Source organism: Schistocerca gregaria, chromosome 5 (genome assembly GCF_023897955.1).
Source record: "Schistocerca gregaria isolate iqSchGreg1 chromosome 5, iqSchGreg1.2, whole genome shotgun sequence".
Taxonomy (NCBI): domain Eukaryota; kingdom Metazoa; phylum Arthropoda; class Insecta; order Orthoptera; family Acrididae; genus Schistocerca; species Schistocerca gregaria.
Genome location: NC_064924.1, coordinates 347755080 through 347777588, shown reverse-complemented (window position 1 = coordinate 347777588; position 22509 = coordinate 347755080). Strand labels below are relative to the sequence as shown.

General features: G+C 39.9%; 1 protein-coding gene across 2 annotated transcripts in view; it reads left to right on the top strand.

The window, feature by feature from the left end:
- The window catches only part of LOC126272356 (coiled-coil and C2 domain-containing protein 1-like), a 97593-nt gene that overhangs the window by 32139 nt on the left and 42945 nt on the right, over positions 1–22509 (top strand). For both annotated transcript variants that reach the window (XM_049975163.1, XM_049975164.1), the window contains exons 5-8: positions 9615–9763; positions 12844–13118; positions 14720–14906; positions 21250–21483. In XM_049975163.1, the coding sequence (XP_049831120.1) occupies positions 9615–9763; positions 12844–13118; positions 14720–14906; positions 21250–21483 (845 nt within the window). The remainder of the gene's footprint in view (positions 1–9614; positions 9764–12843; positions 13119–14719; positions 14907–21249; positions 21484–22509) is intronic.

Below are 22509 nucleotides of genomic sequence, written 5' to 3'. Positions count from 1 at the left end.
ACATTCGTCACCTGCAACTGGTCTAGCTGAAGTTGTAGAATTGAAATGTGTAAAACTGCTTGAGCTAAACTGGCAAGCCCATATTAACCATGTGTGCAAAAAGCAGAAAGTTCCACGGGACTGGAAGAAGGCCCAGGTCGTAGCAATCTGTAAAAAGGGTAAAAAATCAGATGCAAATAATTACCGGCCAATTTCACTGACATCATTTGTTGTAGAATAATGGAACATATTTTGTGTTCAGACATAATGACCTTCGTAGACTCCGAGAAGCTCATCTGCAGAAACCAGCTCGGTTTTAGGAAACAGTGGTCATGCAAGACACAGCTGACCCTCTTTGTGCATGATATACAACAGGCTTTAGATACCGGCTCCTAGGTTGATGCCATATTGCTCAACATTCGAAAGGCGTTAAGACTAAGTTCCGCACTGTTGCTTGCTCCAATAAGTGCGCGCTTATGGTCTATCCGATGACATATGCGATTGGACAGAAAGTTTTGTAGTAGACAGAGAGCAGTATGTCGTCCTGAATGGGGTGACTTCAACAGAAACAAGCATAACTTCAGGTGTGCCCCAGGGCAGCTTAATAGGTCTGCTGCTTTTTACGATTTACATAAACGATCTGGTTGATGGTATTGGCAGTGACATTAGACGGTTTGCCAGTGATGCTGTAGTGCACAGGAAAGTAGTATCACACGAAAGATGTGAACAAATCAATGAGGATTTGCAGAAAATAAATGCGTGGCGTAATGACTGGCAGTTATCTCTCAATAGTAGTAAGTGTAACCTACTACATATAACAAGGTGAAAATCCCCATTAATGTAAGAGTACAAAATAAATGCCCAGTCGTTGCAAGCGGTAACATCCGTCAAGTATCCGGGTGTGACTATTCGAAATTATCTCAAATGAAATGATTAGATTACACAAGTAACGAGCGAGGCGAATTCTAGATTGCGGTTTATTGGTAGAATCCTGAAGCGATGCAGTCCTTCATCAAAGGAAATTGCTTACAATACATTAGTTCGTCCAGTCTTAGAGTAATGTTCGTCTGTATGGAACCCTTACCAGTAGGGGCTGATTAAAGAGATTGAGAAGGTCCAAAGAAGAACGGCAAGATTCGTGACTGGTACATTTAGCCATCGCAAGAGCGTTACAAATCTCATAGAAAGTTTAAAATGGGGACACACTTGCAGATAGACGACGCGTTAAACGGAAGGGGCTGCTACTAAATTCTGAAATCCGATCTTCGCCAAGGATGCAGAGCATATGTTATCATCACCAACTTTGAAATGGCGCAATGATCACCTTTCAAAGATAATGGAAATTAAACCTCTTACTGAGGCGTTCAGTCAGTCGTTTCTCCTTCGCCCAATCCACGAGTGGAACAGAGGGGGGGCAATTTTGACTTTGGTGCGAATTGTGCCCTCCACCCTCCGGTATGAAGCTCGTAGTCTTGTGGTAGCGTTCTCGCTTCCCGCACACCGGGTCCCGGCTTCGATTCCCTGCGGGATCAGGGAATTTTCCTGCCTCTATATGACTGGGTGCGGTTGTGTCGTCTTCATTGTCATCATTCATCCCCATTACGGTCAGAGGAAGGAAATGGCAAACCACCTCCACTAGGACCTTGCCCACTACAGCGGTGCGGGTGTCCCGCATCGTCCCCTACACTGTCGGAGTAAGGGACCTCACCATCACCACCACACACCGCTTGGTGGCTAGCGGAATATACATGTAGCTGTCTTATCCTTTCACTGTCCTGTAGCAGTGGGCTATTGTGGCTACTAATGAACCTGTTCTTTTAAGTGCTGGATATTTTATTATAAAATCAACAAAAGTAAAGGAGCTTTTCAGAAATTATCAATTATTGTTTAGAAAACTTACACACATTTTCTGGATGTCTGGCTAACATCACATAATGAGCACAAATAACGTGCATTTATTGCAGACAGTTTTCTTACGTGTATGACACTTAACAAATTATTTGTTTCCAACGCAGTCAGACTTCACAAGGCGACGTGTTCACTTTTCTTGTCTCTCAGGAATATCTTCGGGAGTGGTGCAGCTGCTAGTCTTCCTGGTTGCTATGTACTTCTCATCAAGCTCCTCTCTCAGCTGCAGTATGAATTCCTTGCGTTTTAACTTTACCTCGATTAGAGCATTGTACAATACCCAGGCCTTTATCCCAGCCAGATCCAGCAAGCTTGAAAAATGTGAGAAAAAGGCAAAGTCTGGGTGGTGATGCTTTGATTGAGTAATAGTGAGCCACTCAATATTTACAGCAGTTATAAAATGTAACTGTATCTGGTTTCTTTTTACATCCAGTCCCAATTTTCACATAAGGATTCATAATGCTGAGAATCGGGGCATTCTTGTTGCTTTTTCCATGATAAATAGTCAATGTTGTATGATTCTGCTTCAACAACACTGTGCTACACAACGTTTCTTTTGCTTTCTTGGCCAAGGCTGGTCTTTCACTGCGAGATCGATTCACAGTGCCCATATCAATAGTACTTATAGCATTTGCTTTCAAGATTTCTGAGACAGCCAAGGAGGTGAAAAAATTGTCACATCTGACATCTCTTCCCTTATTCAAGTAAGACTGCACCAACATATAGACATAATTCTTTCTTGCAACAACAGTACATAGCAGCAGGAACCAGCAACTGTAGTGTCAGCATTGGTGTCACTCAGTAACAGAAGTGATGTTTGTTTACCTTGAAACTTAGCAAAATACAATGCAGGAATGGATGTGAGGAACTTCTGAATACCAACTGCTATTGTAAATATCACTGTTCCTTGAAACACACCAACTTCAATCATGCTTTTGATTTTTGCTTCAAGGCTGTTATTTACAAAACATTATTTCCTTGATTCTTCATTTTATTATTATTATTTTTTTTTATTTTTTATTTTTTTGTTCCTTTCCCTTTGCCTGTACATGTTTCCCCTTAGTAAGATCTTTTCCCATTTATTCTTCTTCCTGTGTATTTGAACCTGTACAACTCATTAGTTTTTCATTCCTTTACATCTCTACATCTGCATCCACATCCGCACTCCGCACCTGACGGTGTGTGGCGGAGGGTAACTTGAGTACCTCTATCGGTTCTCCCTTCTATTGTTTGTGGAAAGAAAGATTGTCGGTATGTCTCTGTGTGGGCTCTAATCTCTCTGATTTTATCCTCATGGTCTCTTCACGAGATAAACATAGGAAGGAGCAATATATTGCTTGACTCCTCGGTGAAGGTATGTTCTCGAAACTTCAACAAAAGCCTGCACCGAGCTACTGAGTGTCTCTCTTGCAGAGTCTTCCACTGGAGTTTATCTATAATCTCCGTAACGGTTTCACAATTACTAAATGATCCTGTAACGAAGCGCGCTGCTCTCCATTGAATCTTCTCTATCTCTGGTATCAACCCTCTCTGGTATGGATCCCACACTGGTGAGCAGTATTCAAGCAGTGGGCGAACAAGTGTACTGTAACCTACTTCCTTTGTTTTCGGACTGAATTTCCTTAGGATTCTTCCAATGAATCTTGAGTCTGGCATCTGCTTTAGCGGCAATTAATTTTATATGGTCATTCCATTTTAAATCACTCGTATGGTGTCTACTCCCAGATAATTTATGGAATTAACGGCTTCCCGTTGCTGACCTGCTATATTGTAGCTAAATGATAAAGGGTCTTTCTTTCTATGTATTTGCAGCACATTACACTTGTCTACATTGAGATTCAATTGCCATTTTCTGTGTATTCGCAGGACATTACACTTGCCTACATTGAGATTCAATTGCCATTCCCTGCACCGTGCGTCAGTTTGTTGCAGATCCTCCTGCATTTCAGTACAATTTTCCATTGTTAAATCCTCTCGATATACTACAGTATTATCTGCAAAAAGCCTCAGTGAACTTTCAATGTTATCCACAAGGTTATTTATGTATATTGTGAATAGCAACGGTCCTATGACACTCCCCTGCGGAACACCTGAGATCACTCTTACTTCGGAAGACTTCTTTCCATTGAGAATGACATGCTGCATTCTGTTATCTAGGAACTCCTCAATCCAATTACACAGTTGGTCTGATAGTCCATTTGCTCTTTCTTTGTTCATTAAACGACTGTGGGGAACTGTATCGAACGCCTTGCGGAAGTCAAGAAACACAGCATCTACCTGTGAACCCATGTCTATGGCCCTCTGAGTTTCGTGGATGAATAGTGTGAGCTGGATTTAACACAATCGTTTCTTTTGAAACCCATGCTGATTCCTACAGAGTAGATTTCTGGTCTCCAGAAAAGTCATTTTACTCGAACATAATACATGTTCCCAAATTCTACAACTGATCGACGTTAGAGATATAGGTCTATAGTTCTGCACATCTGTTCGACGTCCCTTCTTGAAAACGGGGATGACCTGTGCCCATTTCCAATCTTTTGGAACGGTATGCTCTTCTAGAGACCTACGGTACACCACTGCAAGAAGGGGGGCAAGTTGAACTGGTATCCCATCAGGTCCAGTGACCTTTCCTCTTTTGAGCGATTTTAATTGTTTTTCTATCCGTTGTCTATTTCGATATCTACCATTTTGTCATCTGTGTGACAAACTAGGGAAGAAACTAAAGTGCAGTCTTCCTCTGTGAAACAGCTTTGGAAAAAGACATTTAGTATTTCGGCCTTTAGTCTGTCACCCTCTGTTTCAGTACGATTTTGGTCACAGAGTGGCTGGACATTTTGTTTTGATCCACCTACCACTTTGACATAAGACCAAAATTTCTTAGGATTTTCTGCCAAGTTAGTATGTAGAACTTTATTTTTGAATACATTGAACGCCTCTCGCATAGCCCTCATCACACTACATTTCACTTTGTGTAATTTTTGTTTGTCTGCAAAGCTTTGGCTATGTTTATGTTTGCTGTGAAGTTTCCTTTGCTTCCATAGCAGTTTTCTAACTCGGTTGTTTTACCATGGTAGCTCTTTTCCATCTCTTACGATCTTGCTTGGCACATATTTATCTAATGCATATTGTAACTCTGAAATCTGCTTTTTGTCACTTTTGCTAAACAGAAAAATCTTCCTAACTTTTTTAATATTTCTATTTACAGCTGAAATCATCAATGCAGTAACTGCTTTATGATCACTGATTCCCTTTTCTGCATTAACTGTTTCAAATAGTTCTGGTCTGTTTGTCATCAGAGGGTCTAATATGTTATCGCCACGAGTCAGTTCACTGTTTAACTGCTCAAGGTAGTTTTCAGATAACGCACTTAAAAAAATTACACTGAAGTCTTTGTCCCTGCCACCAGTTATAAATGTTTGAGTCTCCCAGTCTGTATCTGGTAAATTAAAATCTCCACCCAAAACTATAACATAGTTGGGAAATCTACTCGAAATATTTTCCAAATTTTCCCTCAAGTGCTCTGCCACAACAGCTGCTGCGCCAGGGGGCCTATAGAGACATCCAATTACCATGTTTGAGCCTGCTTTAAACGTGACCTCCACCCAAATTATTTCACATTTCGGATCTCCATCAATTTCCTTCGATACTATTGCACTTTTTATCGCTATTTTTGTCCAGTAATGACTTCTTTCTCTTACTATCTGCCTATTTTAGGGTTTGGTCTCCTCTCGTGAATTATGACTGTTCTTTCTCCACCTCTCTTCTTCATGATCTGTATTAAAGATGTCCAATTGTTCTGTTAACTTCAAATTGAACTCTTATTCATTCCTTCCCAATCATTTTCTCCTGCACAAAGGTTGGTATCCTACTGATTAATACTGTCGTCAGATGGCTCTTTACTTACTGCTTTAGTGCTTCATCTAAGAACTTTACCCGTGTTAGGTTACATTCAAAATACTTTTGGAACCTACCCCATTTAGAGCTGCACGGTCTTGAGTCAGTAACTCAAAGGGTTAGCTTCTGTTGTTCTCCCTCAGACTAACTGTTTCCCAAATCTTTCCAATTCTGGAATTCCTTAGCATAAAGATTCTCCATTCTCCAGCTTTGGTCTTTAGGTGCCCTCTTACAAATGTGATTTTCTTTTTACCGTTCCATGTTGGTGGAAAACCATCTTCAAATATTTGTATTTCCCCTCAGGTAGAAACGTAGAAAGTTATTCAATAGATGATTTCCACTCTCTAGACAAAATTATTTCCACCATTTGTTCACATTCCCTATCGTTCTGTGTGAGGGCACAGTACTTCTTTTTATAATTCTTCCCTGTTTTCAAATTCTCCTTCGAATCAGTAGTGTGGGTCCTACAGCCTCTAACACCATTGTCTGTACAAGCAGTCCTTTCAGTGCATTTAACTTGTGTGTAGATAGCCATTTCTGCCATTTCCCTAGTAATTTCCTGTAACCTTGTTCCAGTACGTACTGTTCTGTGTACAAAATTTACAAGTTCTTTGTGACTTTCAGTTCATGTGTTTCTTTGGAGTTTCAAATTCCTATCAGTTTTCACTGCACTCAGTTTCAACATGGTATCAATTTTTCATCATTTCTGGTCATTTTTATTGTTACTTACACTACAAAATTTTACCAAAAAAATAGTTAATTCTGTCTCTTCTTGCTGTTCTTCCACTGATAAAATCTCACAAACTCATTCATGTGGTTTGGTCTTGTTCAGCTTACAGTCACCTTGCGATGGTGTTAGCATTATCTGCTGCCGCAGTGGCGATAGTGACTGCATCAGTCTGCTACTGCATGGTGAAAAACTGCATTCTTTCTTGCAACAACAGTACATAGCAGCAGGAACCAGCAACTGTAGTGTCAGTGTTGGTGTCACTCAGTAACAGAAGTGGTGTTTGTTTACCTTGAAACTTAGAAAAATACAATGCAGGAATGGATGTGAGGAACTTCTGAATACCAACTGCTACTGTATATATCACTGTTCCTTGAAACACATCAACTTCAATGATGCTTTTGGTTTTTGCTTCAAGGCTGTTATTTACAAAACATTGTTTCCTTGATTCTTCATTTTTATTTTTTTAAATTTTTGTTCCTTTCCCTTTGTCTTATCTTTGGTTGCCAGGTATAATGGTTCTCTTTTTTATAATTTTCTTTCAAACAGCAGGCTCAGTTTGAGAAAAGACAGTTAACTCTGAATAATTAACTCTGACTTTTTTAAAACATTGCTATGATGTAGAATGCTGGTCCGTTAGTTTTGCTGATATATATATTTTTCCATCTGTATTACATTTTGCTCAACAAAGCCAATTAACAAGACATAAATTTTGTGATAAGCTTTACAGTCATCCTGAAAAACAATTAAGAATAAATTATTGTCGAAATGGACACAGCATCTCCTCACCTGAAGTAAAAAGATAACAAGAACCAAATCATTGTGGAAGAAAACATTAAATATATCACATAATAGCCTGTTAAACAAAATATAGTCAAGGTAAATATTACCTTTGATTGCATCAGTGGCAGGAATATGAGTACTACTCTCAACAATGTTATGTCAGTACTTGTTTTACATGTATTAAAAGCAAAGATTCCAAGACTTACCAAGCGGGAAAGCGCCGGTAGACAGGCACAATAAAATAACACACACACACACACACACACACACACACACACACACACACACACACACACACACACACACACACAAAATTTCGAGCTTTCGCAACCGGCGGCTGCTTCATCAGGAAAGAGGGAAGGAAAAGGAAAGATGAAAGGATGTGGGTTTTAAGGGAGTGGGTTTTAAGCAGCCGCCGGTTGCGAAAGCTTGAAATTTTGTGTGTGTGTTATTTTGTTGTGCCTGTCTACCGGCACTTTCCCGCTTGGTAAGTCTTGGAATCTTTGTTTTTAATGTATTTTTCCCATATGGAAGTTTCTTTCTATTTTATTTACTTGTTTTACATGTGCTATGTATGATGTAGACCAACTGTTTTGATCAGTGTAACATATTTTATCATCTCTGTCTTCCCGAGCTTCCTGTTAATCAATGTGTTGCTTAGCAATCTGGATAGTTTACTATTGACTGTCATCATCAATATCTTCATGAACACAAAGCCTAGTATAGCTTTTGGTATCTAATATCAGGTAGCATTTTAAGTGAGCAGAGTTTACTTCGATCACTTTTTACAAGTGCTGTATACATAGAAATAGAAAAAAAAAAAGATGCACCACAAAGGAAGTATCCAAGTCTGACAGAAATAGTTAGATGTGATGTACATGTACAAACATCCAAATGATTACAACTTGATAAAAATTGGATGATTTATTCAAGAAAAGAGCTTCACAAATTGAGCAGGTCAAAAACCTACTGGTGTACCTATGGCCCTTATGCAGTTATTCAGTTTTTTGTTGATTGATAGAGTTAGTGGATGTCCTCCTGAGGAACATTGTGCCAAATTCTGTCCAACTGGTGCGTTAGTTCATCAAAAACCCAAGATGTTTGAAGGGCCCTGCCCATAATGTTCCAAATATTCTCAACTGGGGAGAGACCTGGCAACCATACTGTCCAAGGTATGGTTTGACAAGCACAAAGACAAGCGTGGGCGGGCATTATTCTGCTGAAATGTAAGCCCAGGATGTCTTGCCATGAATGACAGTAAAATGAGGCTTAGAGTATTGCTGACATACTGTTGTACTGTAAGGGTGCCACGGATGACAACCGAAAGGGTCTTGCTATGAAAACAAATGGCTCCGCAGACCCATCACTCCTGGTTGTTGGACCATGTGATGAGTGACAGTTACGTTGATATCCTACCAATGTTGGGGCTTCTCCAGACACATCTTCAGGCCGGAGGCCGGAATCCCACTGGCTGGTGTAGAATTGTGTTCGATAATGAGTGCCACTGTGAATTTGATCCCCAATGACCAGTGAGGAATAGGGTGTAGATGCTCCAGACAGAGATCAGATACCAAGCTGACTGTCACCTGCCACACTGCACCAAAACCAGATGTGATGTTCTGGGGTGTCATTTCTTCCCATAGAAGGGTCACTTTGGTTTTCATTTGCAGCACCTTATAGCACAGTGTTATGCTGATGATATTCTATGCTGCGTTTTGTTGCCCTTCGTGGCAAGCCCATCCCGGGCTTACGTTTCAGCAAGATGATGCCCATTCCCAAACGGTGAGAGTTACTACGGCTTGTCTTCGTGCTTGCCAAAACCTGTCTTGCACGACGTCACCAGGTCTCTCCCCAATTGAAAATGTTTGGAGCATTATGGGCAGGGTCCTTCGACCAACTTGGGGTTTTGATTATCTAACACATCAATTGGACAGAATTTGGCACAATCTCTCTCAGGTGGACATCCAAAAACTCTGTAAATCATTGCCAAGACGAAAGACTGCTTGCACAAGGGCAAGAGGTGGTCCGAAGTGTTATTGACTTGCACAATTTGTGAGGCTCATTCTCTTGAATAAATCAGTCATTTTTTTGAAATCTAATCGTTTGTTTGTCTTTGCATGTACATTGTAACATCTACTGATTTCCATCCCCTTTCAGATAATTCCTTCTTGGTGCATCTTCTTCTTCTTCTTTTTCTTCTTCTTTTTCTCCTTCTCCCCCCTTACAGTGTATACAGAAAGAGGTTCTAAAGATGGTTCTAAATGAATGGTGTAGTGTGTAGACCTCTAGATGTTACTGAGCCAGTACATTATTTTTCTTCCAGGTTTGGCAGGGGAATAAAAACACTTAACGATATGCTGAAGCAGGCAAAAGCTGGTCGTGTTGTTAATGAGGAAGACATTCCACCTCCAGTAGCAGTAACACTGACAAAGAAACCAGATGTACCGTCTGTTGCGGACACATCTACCCCTGGTATGAATTTTGTTTGTAAGGCGCTTCATTTTGTTTTTGTGCATTATCAGTAATTATTAGCTTCTTTTGTGTGTGTGTGTGTGTGTGTGTGTGTGTGTGTGTGTGTGTGTGTGTTTGTTTTGCAGCTGACTGAAAGACACCTATGAAGAAAGTACGTAATTTGCTTTTAAGACAGGTAACATGAAAGGACGGTTCAACATGCTTACTGCCAAGCCCCTCTTCAGTTTACTAAACGTATTATAAAATGATGTTCCCAGGGCTCTGTTTGTAGTTACCAAATCAGGGATGTTAAACTGCAACCAACTCTCATAATATGCCTCTTCAGCACTGCATATTCAATGATTTGTCCTCAGACTCTATGTTAAGTCATTATTTTGAAATGAATTGGATCCAAGGACATATCCAGATATTAACGTGTAAAGTTTTTACTTAACTGATAGTGTTGATATTGGCTTCTTCTTTAGAGGCACGATGTCTGCAGGATAGCCTAGCACATAGAAAATGGACTGAAGTACTGCAGATTTCCATTTGCTTGCCTTAAGATCTGCAACATAATGAGTTGAATGTTGGCCCCAAAAAGAGGATAAGATGTTAGTAATCCATTTCAGAGATTTTCCAGAAGACATGATCTTACGAAAGTGTGTTATGAAATGACAGTTGTAATGACAATATTGTGAAAAGAATAAATTGCTACTCAAGACATAGAGGAGAATGTTTAGTCACAAATAGACGCAAGACTTCCATACATTTGAGCTTCCCACCTGCACAATTCAGAAAACCTGGTGTTAGTTGGAAGAAATTCTTCACTCTATTTCTGCCCCCTCTTCTCCTCTCCCCCAAAACTCCCAACTGCACCTAGCAACCCTAGACTGTCCCCACAATGTCCCTGCATGCTCCAACAAGCAGCACTGCACACTGCTTCATCCGTACCCTGCAAATATGCCTCCACCCCACCCACCCTCCTCTCCACATGTGCACCACTACCACCACGACCCACATATTGATTTTCCGATAAGGTGTACGTTAGAAGAAGGCCTTCTAGCCAAAACTCTGATTTAGAACAGTTTTAACTTTTAAAAACCAACAGCCTCAGTTGCAAACTTACCTAGATTTACCTAGGTTTCAGTCGAGATAACCGAACCTTCTTCAGAATAAAAGTAACTACCGTTTGTCTATAGTGGACATCATCAAGCTAAAACTATAAATCCATAAATTATCATCAGACTGTAAATACTTATCCGAAACTGCCTCCGCCCCACTTCGCGACCGCGATGCAGCAGCCACGAGTGCTGTACTGGAACTGACCGTAGCGTCATGACGCCCGCCTAGGCGGACACAGTACTTGGCGCGTGCGCGTAAACTGTGTGATGGGTACTTGTTAGGACAAGATGCGAACCTAACTCCTGACCTTGAATTTACTAGTAAAGTGAAATGATGTTTCCTCCAAGCACCCGGTCACCTTCTCCAAATGTGTCCCTTGTATCCCCTACATTGAATTATATATATTATTCTTGCACCTTGAACAAAATAATGCAGGTGGAGATTTAAATGATAGAGGGTTTTTAAATAAAACAAAATTCAGGAAAAGTGCATATTAGATTTAATAATTGCAAATAATTGTACATGCTTGTTTGAAAGAACAGACACTGCTGACATTGCACAGCTGTGCGAAATAATCTCTAAACTGCAAATAGTATGTTCTTCAACGCAAAGTGCGAATTTTTTTGTTTATATGTACAAATTGTATATGCAGTACCCCAGATGGGGGCATCCTGGTGGAAAATGCTGTATGTTCATTTCATCAGTGATACAGTACATTATTTGAAAATAAACTAATGTAAAGCCTAAATTGGCAGTAATTCTGTTGTGTTCTGACTTTTACTCAGTTGTCCTGAATTTTTATGCTCCGTTTTGAAATGTGGTGAATTTGGTTAAAAGTAATATAGTTACCCGAAATACAAATGAAAATGCAAAGTGATGTAAAGGAAGTAATTAAATAGAAATAAGTACATAAAATGATGAAAAGGAAAGAATTAAATCCAAGTTAATATATATATAAATAATTAAAAGAGAAATGATTATTGGAACAAATAAAAAAGTTAGTATGTGGATTACAATTATATGAGAAATCTGTATTGCTGCTTACTGCAGTGTGGTTTAACAGTTGGTGTCGCTGGCTGGCGTTCAGTATTTCACCAGTTCAAACCTGACCACCAGCAATTATTTGTTGTTTAGTATTAATCATTTATGGAAGATTCTTGAACTTCACATCTGTAATGTTTGCATATTCTGGAGTATTTGATGTTTGTATAAACAGTAGTGCTCTCCATCCTGGAGGACAGTTTTGTTATGGCTCTATGTTGGTGTTTGTAATAAATATAGTGGTAATTGTTGTACTTCATAGATGACGCTGCTTTTGGATTTTGACATGATTGTGGTTAGGATGTGACACTATTTAAACAAATTAATTGAATAAAAATAATGACCAGTTATTTTGATAAAGTTGGAAAAAAAGCACCAACAGGATCTCGATATACAACACACAACTAGACTACTATGCAGTTCAGATATTGAACATTATTTTTAGGGCCTTAGTAGATCACAAGAAACTGTTTTGTCAATCATTCACAAATGCAAGCCCACAATGGTGGATTGCTGCATGGTGTGATACCTGGGGACCTGACAGACACCATGAAATAGGTGATTTCAAGAAGTTGATTCCATCCTTGGTTTCCACCTCTTATCAGTAACCCTACACTGTACAGACTGTTTCTAAACACATGCTTTTTAACTGCCTATTGAAATAAGTTTGTTTTGGTAATCTCTTCAGTCTTCGTAGAGGCAGTTTGCTGTATAATTTTATTTATTTGTAGAAAATTATGTTTTCAATTTTGTGTTTAGTATTTTTTGGTAAATTTAAGCTTGGGCCGGATTTTTTTTCCATGGTCATGGACAGAGCTGTGTCTGCAGTATTTATCAGTGTTATTTTTGGTGTTCATAACTGATTACACGCATGATGCAGTTAATATTCCCACTGTTTGGGACAGACCTTTACAATGACCCTATACTATACACTGCAGAGATGGTTCCAACGCGACCTGCCCCTCAACCTCCTGTACCAGAGAGGCCACCACAGTTTGGAGTGCCACTGCCTGGCATGGCTTCTCCAGTGCAAGACCAGTCACCAGGAAAGGAAGTCCCATCACCCATGCCATCAAGTCCTACATCCACCTCTGATCAAAATAATACAATTGCTGCTCTTGCTGCACGCAGGGATGAGTACAAAATGGCAGCACTGCAAGCTAAGAAGGCTGGTGATCGGGAAACAGCTATAAACTATGTACGAATTGTCAAGGTATGTTCAATCTCATTTTTGTGTTGACGTTGATCCTCATGTCCCGGGTGATCAAGAAGTCAGTATAAATTTGAAAACTTAATAAACCACAGAATAATGTAGATAGAGAGGTAAAAATTGACACACATGCTTGGAATGACATGGGGTTTTATTAGAACCACCCCATATTGCTAGACACATGAAAGATCTCTTGCACGCGTCGTTTGGTGAGGATGGTGTGCTTAGCTGCCACTTTCGTCATGCTTGGCCTCCCAGGTCCCCAGACCTCAGTCCATGCGATTATTGACTTTGGGGTTACCTGAAGTCGCAAGTGTATCGTGATCAACTGACATATCTAGGGATGCTGAAAGACAGCATATGATGCCAATGCCTCACCATAACTCTGGATATGCTTTACAGTGCTGTTAACAACATTATTTGTCAACTACAGCTATTGTTGAGGAATGATGGTGGACATATTGAGCATTTCCTGTAAAGAACATCATCTTTGCACTTTGATATATACTAATTATTGCTATTCTGATCAGATGAAGCACCATCTGTCGGACATTTTTTGAATTTCTGTAATTTTGTTTTCTTCTAATAAAAACCCATGTCATTCCAAGCATGTGTGTCAATTTGTACCTCTCTATCTACATTATTCCGTGATTTATTCAGTTTTCAAATTTATACTGACTTTTTGATCACCCAGTACACACAGAAATAGCAACAAAGATGAAAGTCTGTTGTAACGTATACTAATATTCATTATGCAAATGATTTTTTTCCATCAAATACTTGTTCATTGCTAACAAATTTATATTTATTTTTATTTCTTACACAGTCTTTCATCATTGCTGCTATATGTTGAGCTTTTTTGTCTGAAAGGTGCAGTAAATTTGTCTGATTAATGTGTATGTTGTATTAAAAAAGTTATTTGGTTTTTAGGTAATAATACTGCCAAGGAAACAAGTAATGCCGAACATAATTTCCGCTACCCATTTGTGCCTATCTCAGTCCAGATATGTTCCTCTTAAGACCATGAATTTTCACAGTTATCAATAAGATAGAAAGTTATTGGGTTTTGGTGCTGCATGATTTATTCCAGATTTCGGAAAGAATTCAAAGGCATGTTGCTATATTTGTGACCAGTAGTTCTGATCAATACACAAAGATTATGGAAATATTCCCTACACTTAAATGGCAACCTCTTGAGGAAAGAAATCATTCTTTTCTTGAAACATCGTCGAGAAACTTTAGAGAACCAGCATTTGCAAAAGACCGCAGTACGCCTCTACCACCATCAACATACATCTCGCGTAGTATGTACTATAGAGAAGAGAGATCTGGGCTTATGCGGAAACATAAACCTAGATAGGCAGACCTTTTTCTCTCCTCCATTTGTGAGTGGAACAGAAAGCCAATGACTGGCAGTGGTAGAGATAACATCTGCAATGCATAGTGGTGTGGCTAGTGAAGTATGTCTTTAACATCTCTAGATACACCAAAACACCAGGAACTTCATTTTCATCGTACTTTATTATTTAAATAATTAAATGTAACAGTTTGTTGTGTAAGTTGTTTGTTTCCTTTAGATTTTTCATAGTTGTCCTGTATTGTAGAAATTTGAGATTGTCATCTCGGCAGTGGAGGGTGGACAGGCTGTAGATCTAAGTGAGATGCCACCACCTCCACCACCCATTGGCTCAGTGAGAACAACTCCTGGTGTGACTGAAACTGCTGTTGAGGAGAGTGAGAAGCAGAGAGACGCTGACAATTCACAGTCCACTACAGGGGGAGCAGCTGAAGGTAAGACCTCACCTCAAATTTTGCCAAAAGATTCTATTATAATCTGTTAGACTCATGCTGAGGATAAAACTGCATTGTTAATTAAATAAGTTACCATACAGGAACACAATGAATCATCCTTTCACTGTTGCTGTTAGGATATTTTTATTCATATGGCTGCCTCAAGATTAGAAACCTCATCATCCGATGTTTTGTAGACATTTTTGTCATTTAACCACAAATTAAACATCATAGTGAAAACAGATTGATTCACTAGCTTCATGGAAAGATGCAGTTCATTTCAGTGTACTGACTTGCATGAATAGTTCAGACATACATCAGAAAGCTCCATTCACAGGCTAAGCCTTGCAAATGTAATGACAGAAATTGGATTTTCAATTAAACTTACAAATCCTTGCAAAATGTGCACAGGTAATAATATAAGCAAAGGTTTGCTGAATGGAATAAAATTTGATAATTTTAAAAATGAAATTGTAATAAGACAATGAGATGCTCTGCCCATTATCTCTTGAATATAGCTTTGTAGAGAGTTGTGTGTAAACTCAGTCTATTACCTGCAGGATCCTCAAAAAAATTAGAATGTTGGCATATACACAGACGATATAGTCTGTGTATATGCCAACAAGAGATGAACAAGACAGTCAGTTGTATCTCATAATCAACAAACATAAATTCGAGCACATTGAATAGTTCAGATATCTGGGCACAATGATGAACAAACAAAATCAGACAAGTATAAGTGAAAATGAGAAGTCAGCTAACAGAGCCCACTAATTCATGCAGAAACCTTCTAGAGTCTATATTACCGACAACGAAAACTAAAATTAAAGTATCCTGATGTGGGATGGTGCATGCAAAAAGCAGTAAGGTGTCCAAGTAGCAATGAACAATAGAAGTCTATTTCTACAAGAAATTATAGGAAGTGAGAGTCTGGAAACATCCCCCAGGCTGTGGCTAAGCCATGTCTCCACAATATCCTTTCTTCCAGAAGTGCTCGTTCTGCAAGGTTCGCGGAAGAGATTCTGTGAAGTTTGGTAGGTAGGAGACGAGGTACTGGCGAAATTAAAGCTGTGAGGATGGGTTGTGAATCATACTTGGGTAGCTCAGTTGGTAGAGCACTTGCCCGCAAAAGGCAAAGGTCCCGAGTTCGAGTCTCGGTCTGGTACACAGGTTTCTTCTGCCAGGAAGTTTCATAGGGTAAAGCTGTTTGAGCCTCACATTAGCTTGGTTAGTTGTGTAATCAATGTGGGGCCTCCCCCACATGTAATTTTCTGTTCCATCCAGACACCAAGGTATCTGAATTTCTTACAGAAACGTATTGGACGTGTGTGTAGCATTATTTGTCTGCAGTTTTGATGTTTGTGCAGATGTTTTTGTTTGCGTATGAACGGAACAGCTTGGCACTTGTCCATGTTTACTTTAACACACCATTGTTCCAGTCAAGGCTCAGCAGTTCTGAGTGCTGTCAGTAGTCGTGGGTTAATGTTTGACGGTTTCCAGTCTTGCACTAGGATGGCTGTGTTACCCACATAGATGGCAACTATCGTGTTTTGTGTAGTTGGGAAGTCACTGATGTGGAGGTTAAACAAAAGGGGCCCTAGGATATTGTGTTGGGGTAGTCTCACTCGCATACCGTGTTGTGTTGTTTGTTTGCACTGAACATCAGTGTAGAAGCATCTGTTGGTGAAAATATGAGTGTATGAGATGTATGATTCCATCAGGGTAAAGAGCATTGCTGAGACTGAAAATGAGAGTGTTGTATCATAGGTGATCAAAGGCCTTTTCGACGTCCAGGAACACTGTCCCTGAAGCTTTGTTGGTGTTGTAGACATCTGTGATATGTTCCACTACATGGAGGAGTTGTTGTGTTCTAAAGTGCCTTAGTAGTGGTGGACCATGCTCACATAAATACTGCTCCTTTTAGACACACAATATCACCAGGAGGAAGCTATGAAGGGAAGTCTTGTGCCAGTAAACCTCTCAAAACAGAACATCAAGCTGTTGCCATTGGATGCTGTCTTCATAAGCTGCGAGTGTGCCTCATTCCAGGTGATGCTGACATGGTGCCTTCCAGCTGGCTGGACATCTGCTGCCTAATGTCTGTCCATAGGTGGCCACCTACCTTGGGGATCCTCAGTTTGTGCTTGGGCCACTTAACTGCCTAGCCTCTGTCGTCCTGTGCTGAAAAACTCTGTTGCTCATTGCTCTGTGTGCGCAAGCTACTTGACTGCCAGCACTGATGCCGTTGTCCAGAACAAGGTCCAAGATTCAAATCTGCGTGCGTTTGCAAATCCTGCACTGAGTTGTACATCTGCCTAGCCAATGTGACTGCCTTTGCATGGCATGTAGCTGCAGAGTACTAACAGATTGTCTGAGAACTAATGTGGTATTATAACAAGGGAGTGCTGACCATGTAACGTCCGGGCAAGGTGATGCTGCATGAAAGTCGCCAGGAGGCCGCATGCTGACTTCAGTGCGTTTTGTTGACCAAGACTGCCAGTGCCTTGAGAGCACTGGTAGCCACCTAGCCCCACCATGACTGATATGTTGTGATACAAAATAAAGAAATGTGTGGAATTACTGTTTTTAATACTGGGTCTTATACATCTACCATCCTAGGTGGAGAACTGATGGCCATCCTGTCCTCTAGCAGCCCAGCTCCACCACCAGTGACAGAAGGCATTCAATCCTGGTCTCTATAGCTGCCAGTACCTCTAATTGCTGGATGCCCATATTCTGTCATTCTTCTCTCACTTTTTTTTGTTCCTATTTCATTCTGCCTTCCTTCATCAAGTGAAAATAACAAATTCTTTTCCTGGCAATATTATATATCGTTTGATGATTCTTTTAATTGTTTATAGCCCCTCATGTCATGGATTAACTAGAATTCAGTTGCATAGTGTTCTCGGGAGAAACAAAACTGCTGTTCTACGGATCAGAGTGTGGAATGTCAGATCCCTTAATCAGGCAGGCATGTTAGAAAATTTAAAAAGGGAAATGGATAGGTTAAAGTTAGATATAGTGGGAATTAGTGAAGTTCGGTGACAGGAGGAACAAGACTTTTGGTCAGGTGAATACAGGGCCATAAATACAAAATCAAATAGGGGTACTGCAGGAGTAGGTTTAATAATGAATAAAAAAAATAAAAATAAGTGTGCGTAAGCTACTACAAACAGCATAGTAAAAGCTTTATTGTAGCCAAGGTAGACACAAAGCTCGCACCTACCACAGTAGTACAAGTTAATATGCAAACTAACTCTACAGGTAATGAGGAGATTCAAGAAATATATGACGGGATGAAGAGATTCAAGAAATGTATGATGGAATAAAAGAAATTATTCAGATATTTAAGGGAGATGAAAATTTAATATTCATGGGTGACTGGAATTTGATAGTAGGGAAAGGAAGAGAAGAAAAAGTAGTATGTGAATATGGACTGGGGGAGTTAAGGAATGAAAGAGGGAGCCGCCCGGTAGAATTTTGCACAGAGCATAACTTAATCATAGCTAACACTTGGTTTAGGAATCCTGAAAGAGGGTTGTATATGTGGAAGAGGGCTGGAGACACTGGAAGGTTTCAGGTAGATTGTATAATGGTAAGGCAGAGATTTAGGAACCTAGTTTTAAATTGTAAGACCTTTCCAGGGGCAGATGTGGACTCTGGCCACAATTTATTGGTTATGAACTGTAGACTAAAACTGAAGAAACTGCTTAAAGGTAGGCGTTTAAGGTGATGAGACCTGGATAAAATGAAAGAACCAGAGGCTGCAGAGAATTTCAGAGAGAGCATTAGGGAACAGTTGACAAGAAAGGGGGGAAAGAAATACAGAAGAAGAGGAATGGTTGGTTTTGAAAGATGAAACAGTGAAGGCAGCAGAGGATCAAGTAGGTAACAAGACGAGGGCTAGTAGAAATCCTTGGGTATCAGAAGAGATATTAAATTTAATTGATGAAAGGAGAAAATATAAAAATGCTGCAAATGAAGTAGGCCAAAAGGAATATCAATGTCTCAAAAGGGAGATTGACAGGAAGTGCAAAATAGCCAAGCAGGGATGGCTAGAGAAGCAATGTAAGGATGTAGAGGCATACAACACTAGGGGTAAGATAGATACTGCCTACATGAAAATTAGACACACCTTTGGAGAAGAGAGAACCACTTGTATGAATATCAAGAGCTCAGATGGAAAGCCAGTTCTAAGCAGAGAAGGGAAAACAGAAAGTGGAAGGAGTACATAGAGGGTCTATACAAGGGCGATGTACTGCAGGGCAGTATTATGGAAATGGAAGAGGATGTAGATGAAGACGAAATGGGAGATACGACACTGTGTGATGAGTTTGACAGAGCACTGAAAGACCTAGTCGAAACAAGGCCACGGGAGTAGACAACATTCCATTATAACTACTGATAGTCTTGGGAGAGCCAGCCCTGACAAAACTCTACTATCTGGTGAGAAAGATGTATGAGACAAACGAAATACCGTTAGACTTCGAGAAGAATATAATAATTCCAATCCCAAAGAAAGCAGGTGTGTGAAAATTATCGAACTATCTGTTTAATAAGTCACAACTGCAAAATACTAACACGAATTCTTTACAGTTGAATGGAAAAACTGATAGAAGCCAACCTCAATGTAGATCTGTTGATTCCGTAGAAATGTTGGAACAGAGATACATTAGGGGAGAGATTAAGGAAAGGCAAACCTACGTTTCTTGCATTTGTAGACTTACAGAAAGCTTTTGACAATTCTGAAGGTGACGGGAATCAAATACAGGGAACGAAAGGCTATTTACAATTTGTACAGAAACCTTTTGGCAGTTATAAGAGGCGATGCGCATGAAAAGGTGGCAGTGGTTGGGAAGGGAGTGAGACAGGGTTGTAGCCTATCCCCAATGTTATTCAATCTGTATATTGAGTCAGCAGTAAAGGAAACAAAAGAAAAATGTGGAGTAGGAATTAAAATCCATGGAGAAGAAATTAAAACTTCGAGGTTTGCCTATGACATTGTAATTCTGGCAGACATAGCAAAAGGCCTGGAAGAGCAATTGAATGGAATGGACAGTATCTTGAAAGGGGGATATAAGGTGAACATCAGCAAAAGCAAAACGAGGATAATGGAACATAGTCAAATTAAATCAGGTGATGCTGAGGGAATTAGATTAGAAAATGAGACACTTAATAGCAGTAAATGGGTTTTGCTATTTGGGGAGAAAAATGACTGATGATGGTTGAAGTAGAGAGGATATAAAATGTAGACTGGCTATGCGAGGAAAGTGTTTCTGAAGAAGAGAAATTTGGTAACATCGAGTATAGATTTAAGTGTCAGGAAGTCTTTTCGGAAAGGATTTTTATGGTGTGTAGCCATGTATGGAAGTGAAACATGGATGATAAGTAGTTTAGACAAGAAGAGAATAGAGGGTTTTGAAATGTGGTGGTACAGGAGAATGCTGAAGATTATATGGATTAGAGCACGTAACCAATGAGGAGGTACTGAATAGAATTGGGAAGAAGAGGAATTTGTGGCACAACTTGACTACTAGAAGGGGTTGGTTGGTAGGACATGTTATGAGGCATCCAGGGGTCACCAATTTAGTATTGGAGAGCAGCGTGAAGGGTAAAACTCATAGAGGGAGACCAAGAGATGAATACACTAAGCAGATTCAGAGGGATGTAGGTTGCAGTACGTACTTGAAGATGAAGAGACTTGCACAGGATAGGGTAATGGTGAGCTGCAGCAAACCAGTATCTGGACTGAAGACCACAATACACAGCAAGCAAACATCTCTGTTTTCTATGAGCCCTCCTGCAACAACACAGCAATTGGCCTTAAAATGGTGGTCTGTATTCTCAATCAGTTGAGTTAATCTAGATCTAATTGCCAGTTTATTGTTTCATGGATGAAAAAAGAGAGTGCAGATTCACACTTTTGTTTCTGTGATCATTTTCTATAGTTTAAATTTGCAACCATCTGCTTTAATTACATAAGAATTCTTCTGATTGACTGACTGATATTACAGAGATGAATGAGGGAAGAAGCTGTTGTACAAAAGTTGCTATTTGGTATGTTAATTATCTTCTTTGCCTCATTGTAGTATTATCATATTGACCCTTCTAGCTTTTGTGTAATATGGATGCTCATCCTTGCAACTGCTCTTGATGAATATACCTAATGAACCAATTTGATAAATACAGCCGTCTTAGCATTATGCATTTCATCTGCTGTTTCTTCTACAGATTCTTCAGAAATTGCTCTTTGTTATATCTGCCCATTTTATTAGTATTCAATATTTTTAGCAGTTCTGCATGTTTGATGTAAACTATTTTCAATTAACATTTAAAATTTTAGGTGAAGAGCAACCTGAGACTGATTTATTTAATGCTCCACCTACACCAACTACTGTCATGGAAGCTCTTATACAGAGACTGGACAAATATAAGTCTGTAGAGAAGGCAGCCAAAGAAGAAGGAAATGCGAGCAAGGCTAGAAGGATTGGACGCATAGTAAAACAGTATGAAAATGCAATAAAGTTGCATAAAGCTGGCAAACCCATACCAATTGATGAATTGCCAACGCCGCCAGGTGAGTACATTTGTGTGTCACTGGGATTTCTGTGTTAATATCAGGTGTCCAGTAACTCTCGGGGACAGGCAGGATACTGTACACATAAACCTCAGTTATGGTGGCTAACAAATAGAACAAAAGTGGCAAATGAAGTACTCTCTGCCAAACTCCGTAATGTGGTGTTTTGAGTATAGATGTAGATGAACATGTAGAATATCATTTGTACAACCACTGGTTAGTGTAATCTTTGATACACATCTACATCTACATTTATACTCTGCAAGCCACCCAACGGTGTGTGGCAGAGTGCCACTGTCATTACCTCCCTTTCCTGTTCCAGTTGCGTATGGTTCGCGGGAAGAACGACTGCCAGCTGCCAGAAAGCCTCCGTGCGCACTCGAATCTCTCTAATTTTACATTCGTGATCTCCTTGGGAGGTATAAGTAGGGGGAAGCAATATATTCGATACCTCAGCCAGAAACATACGCTCTCGAAGCCTGGACAGCAAGCTACACTGCAATGCAGAGCGCCTCTCTTGCAGAGTCTGCCACTTGAGTTTGCTGAACATCTCTGTAACACTATCACGCTTCCCAAATAACCCTGTGACCAAATGCGCCACTCTTCTTTGGATCTTCTCTAACTCCTCTGTCAACCCGACCTGGTACGGATCCCACACTGATGAGCAATACACAAGTATAGGTCGAATGAGTGTTTTGTAAGACACCTCCTTTGTTGATGGACTACATTTTCTAAGGACTCTCCCAATGAATCTCAACATAGTAGGTTTGATTAAGGGTATGTGGATTGCAGTGGGATTTGCAACATTTAAACTCTATGGTATTACTATAATATACCTGTGTGTCTTACATACAGTTAGTTACATGTTTCACAAAGGTGAATATCTCTCTCTCTCTCTCTCTCTCTCTCTCTCTCTCTCTCTCTCTCTCTGCACGCACGCTTGTGTGTGTGTGTGTGTGTGTGTGTGTGTGTGTGTGTGTGTGTGTGTGTGTGTGTGTGTGTGTTCAAACTGCAAAACTTGCACAA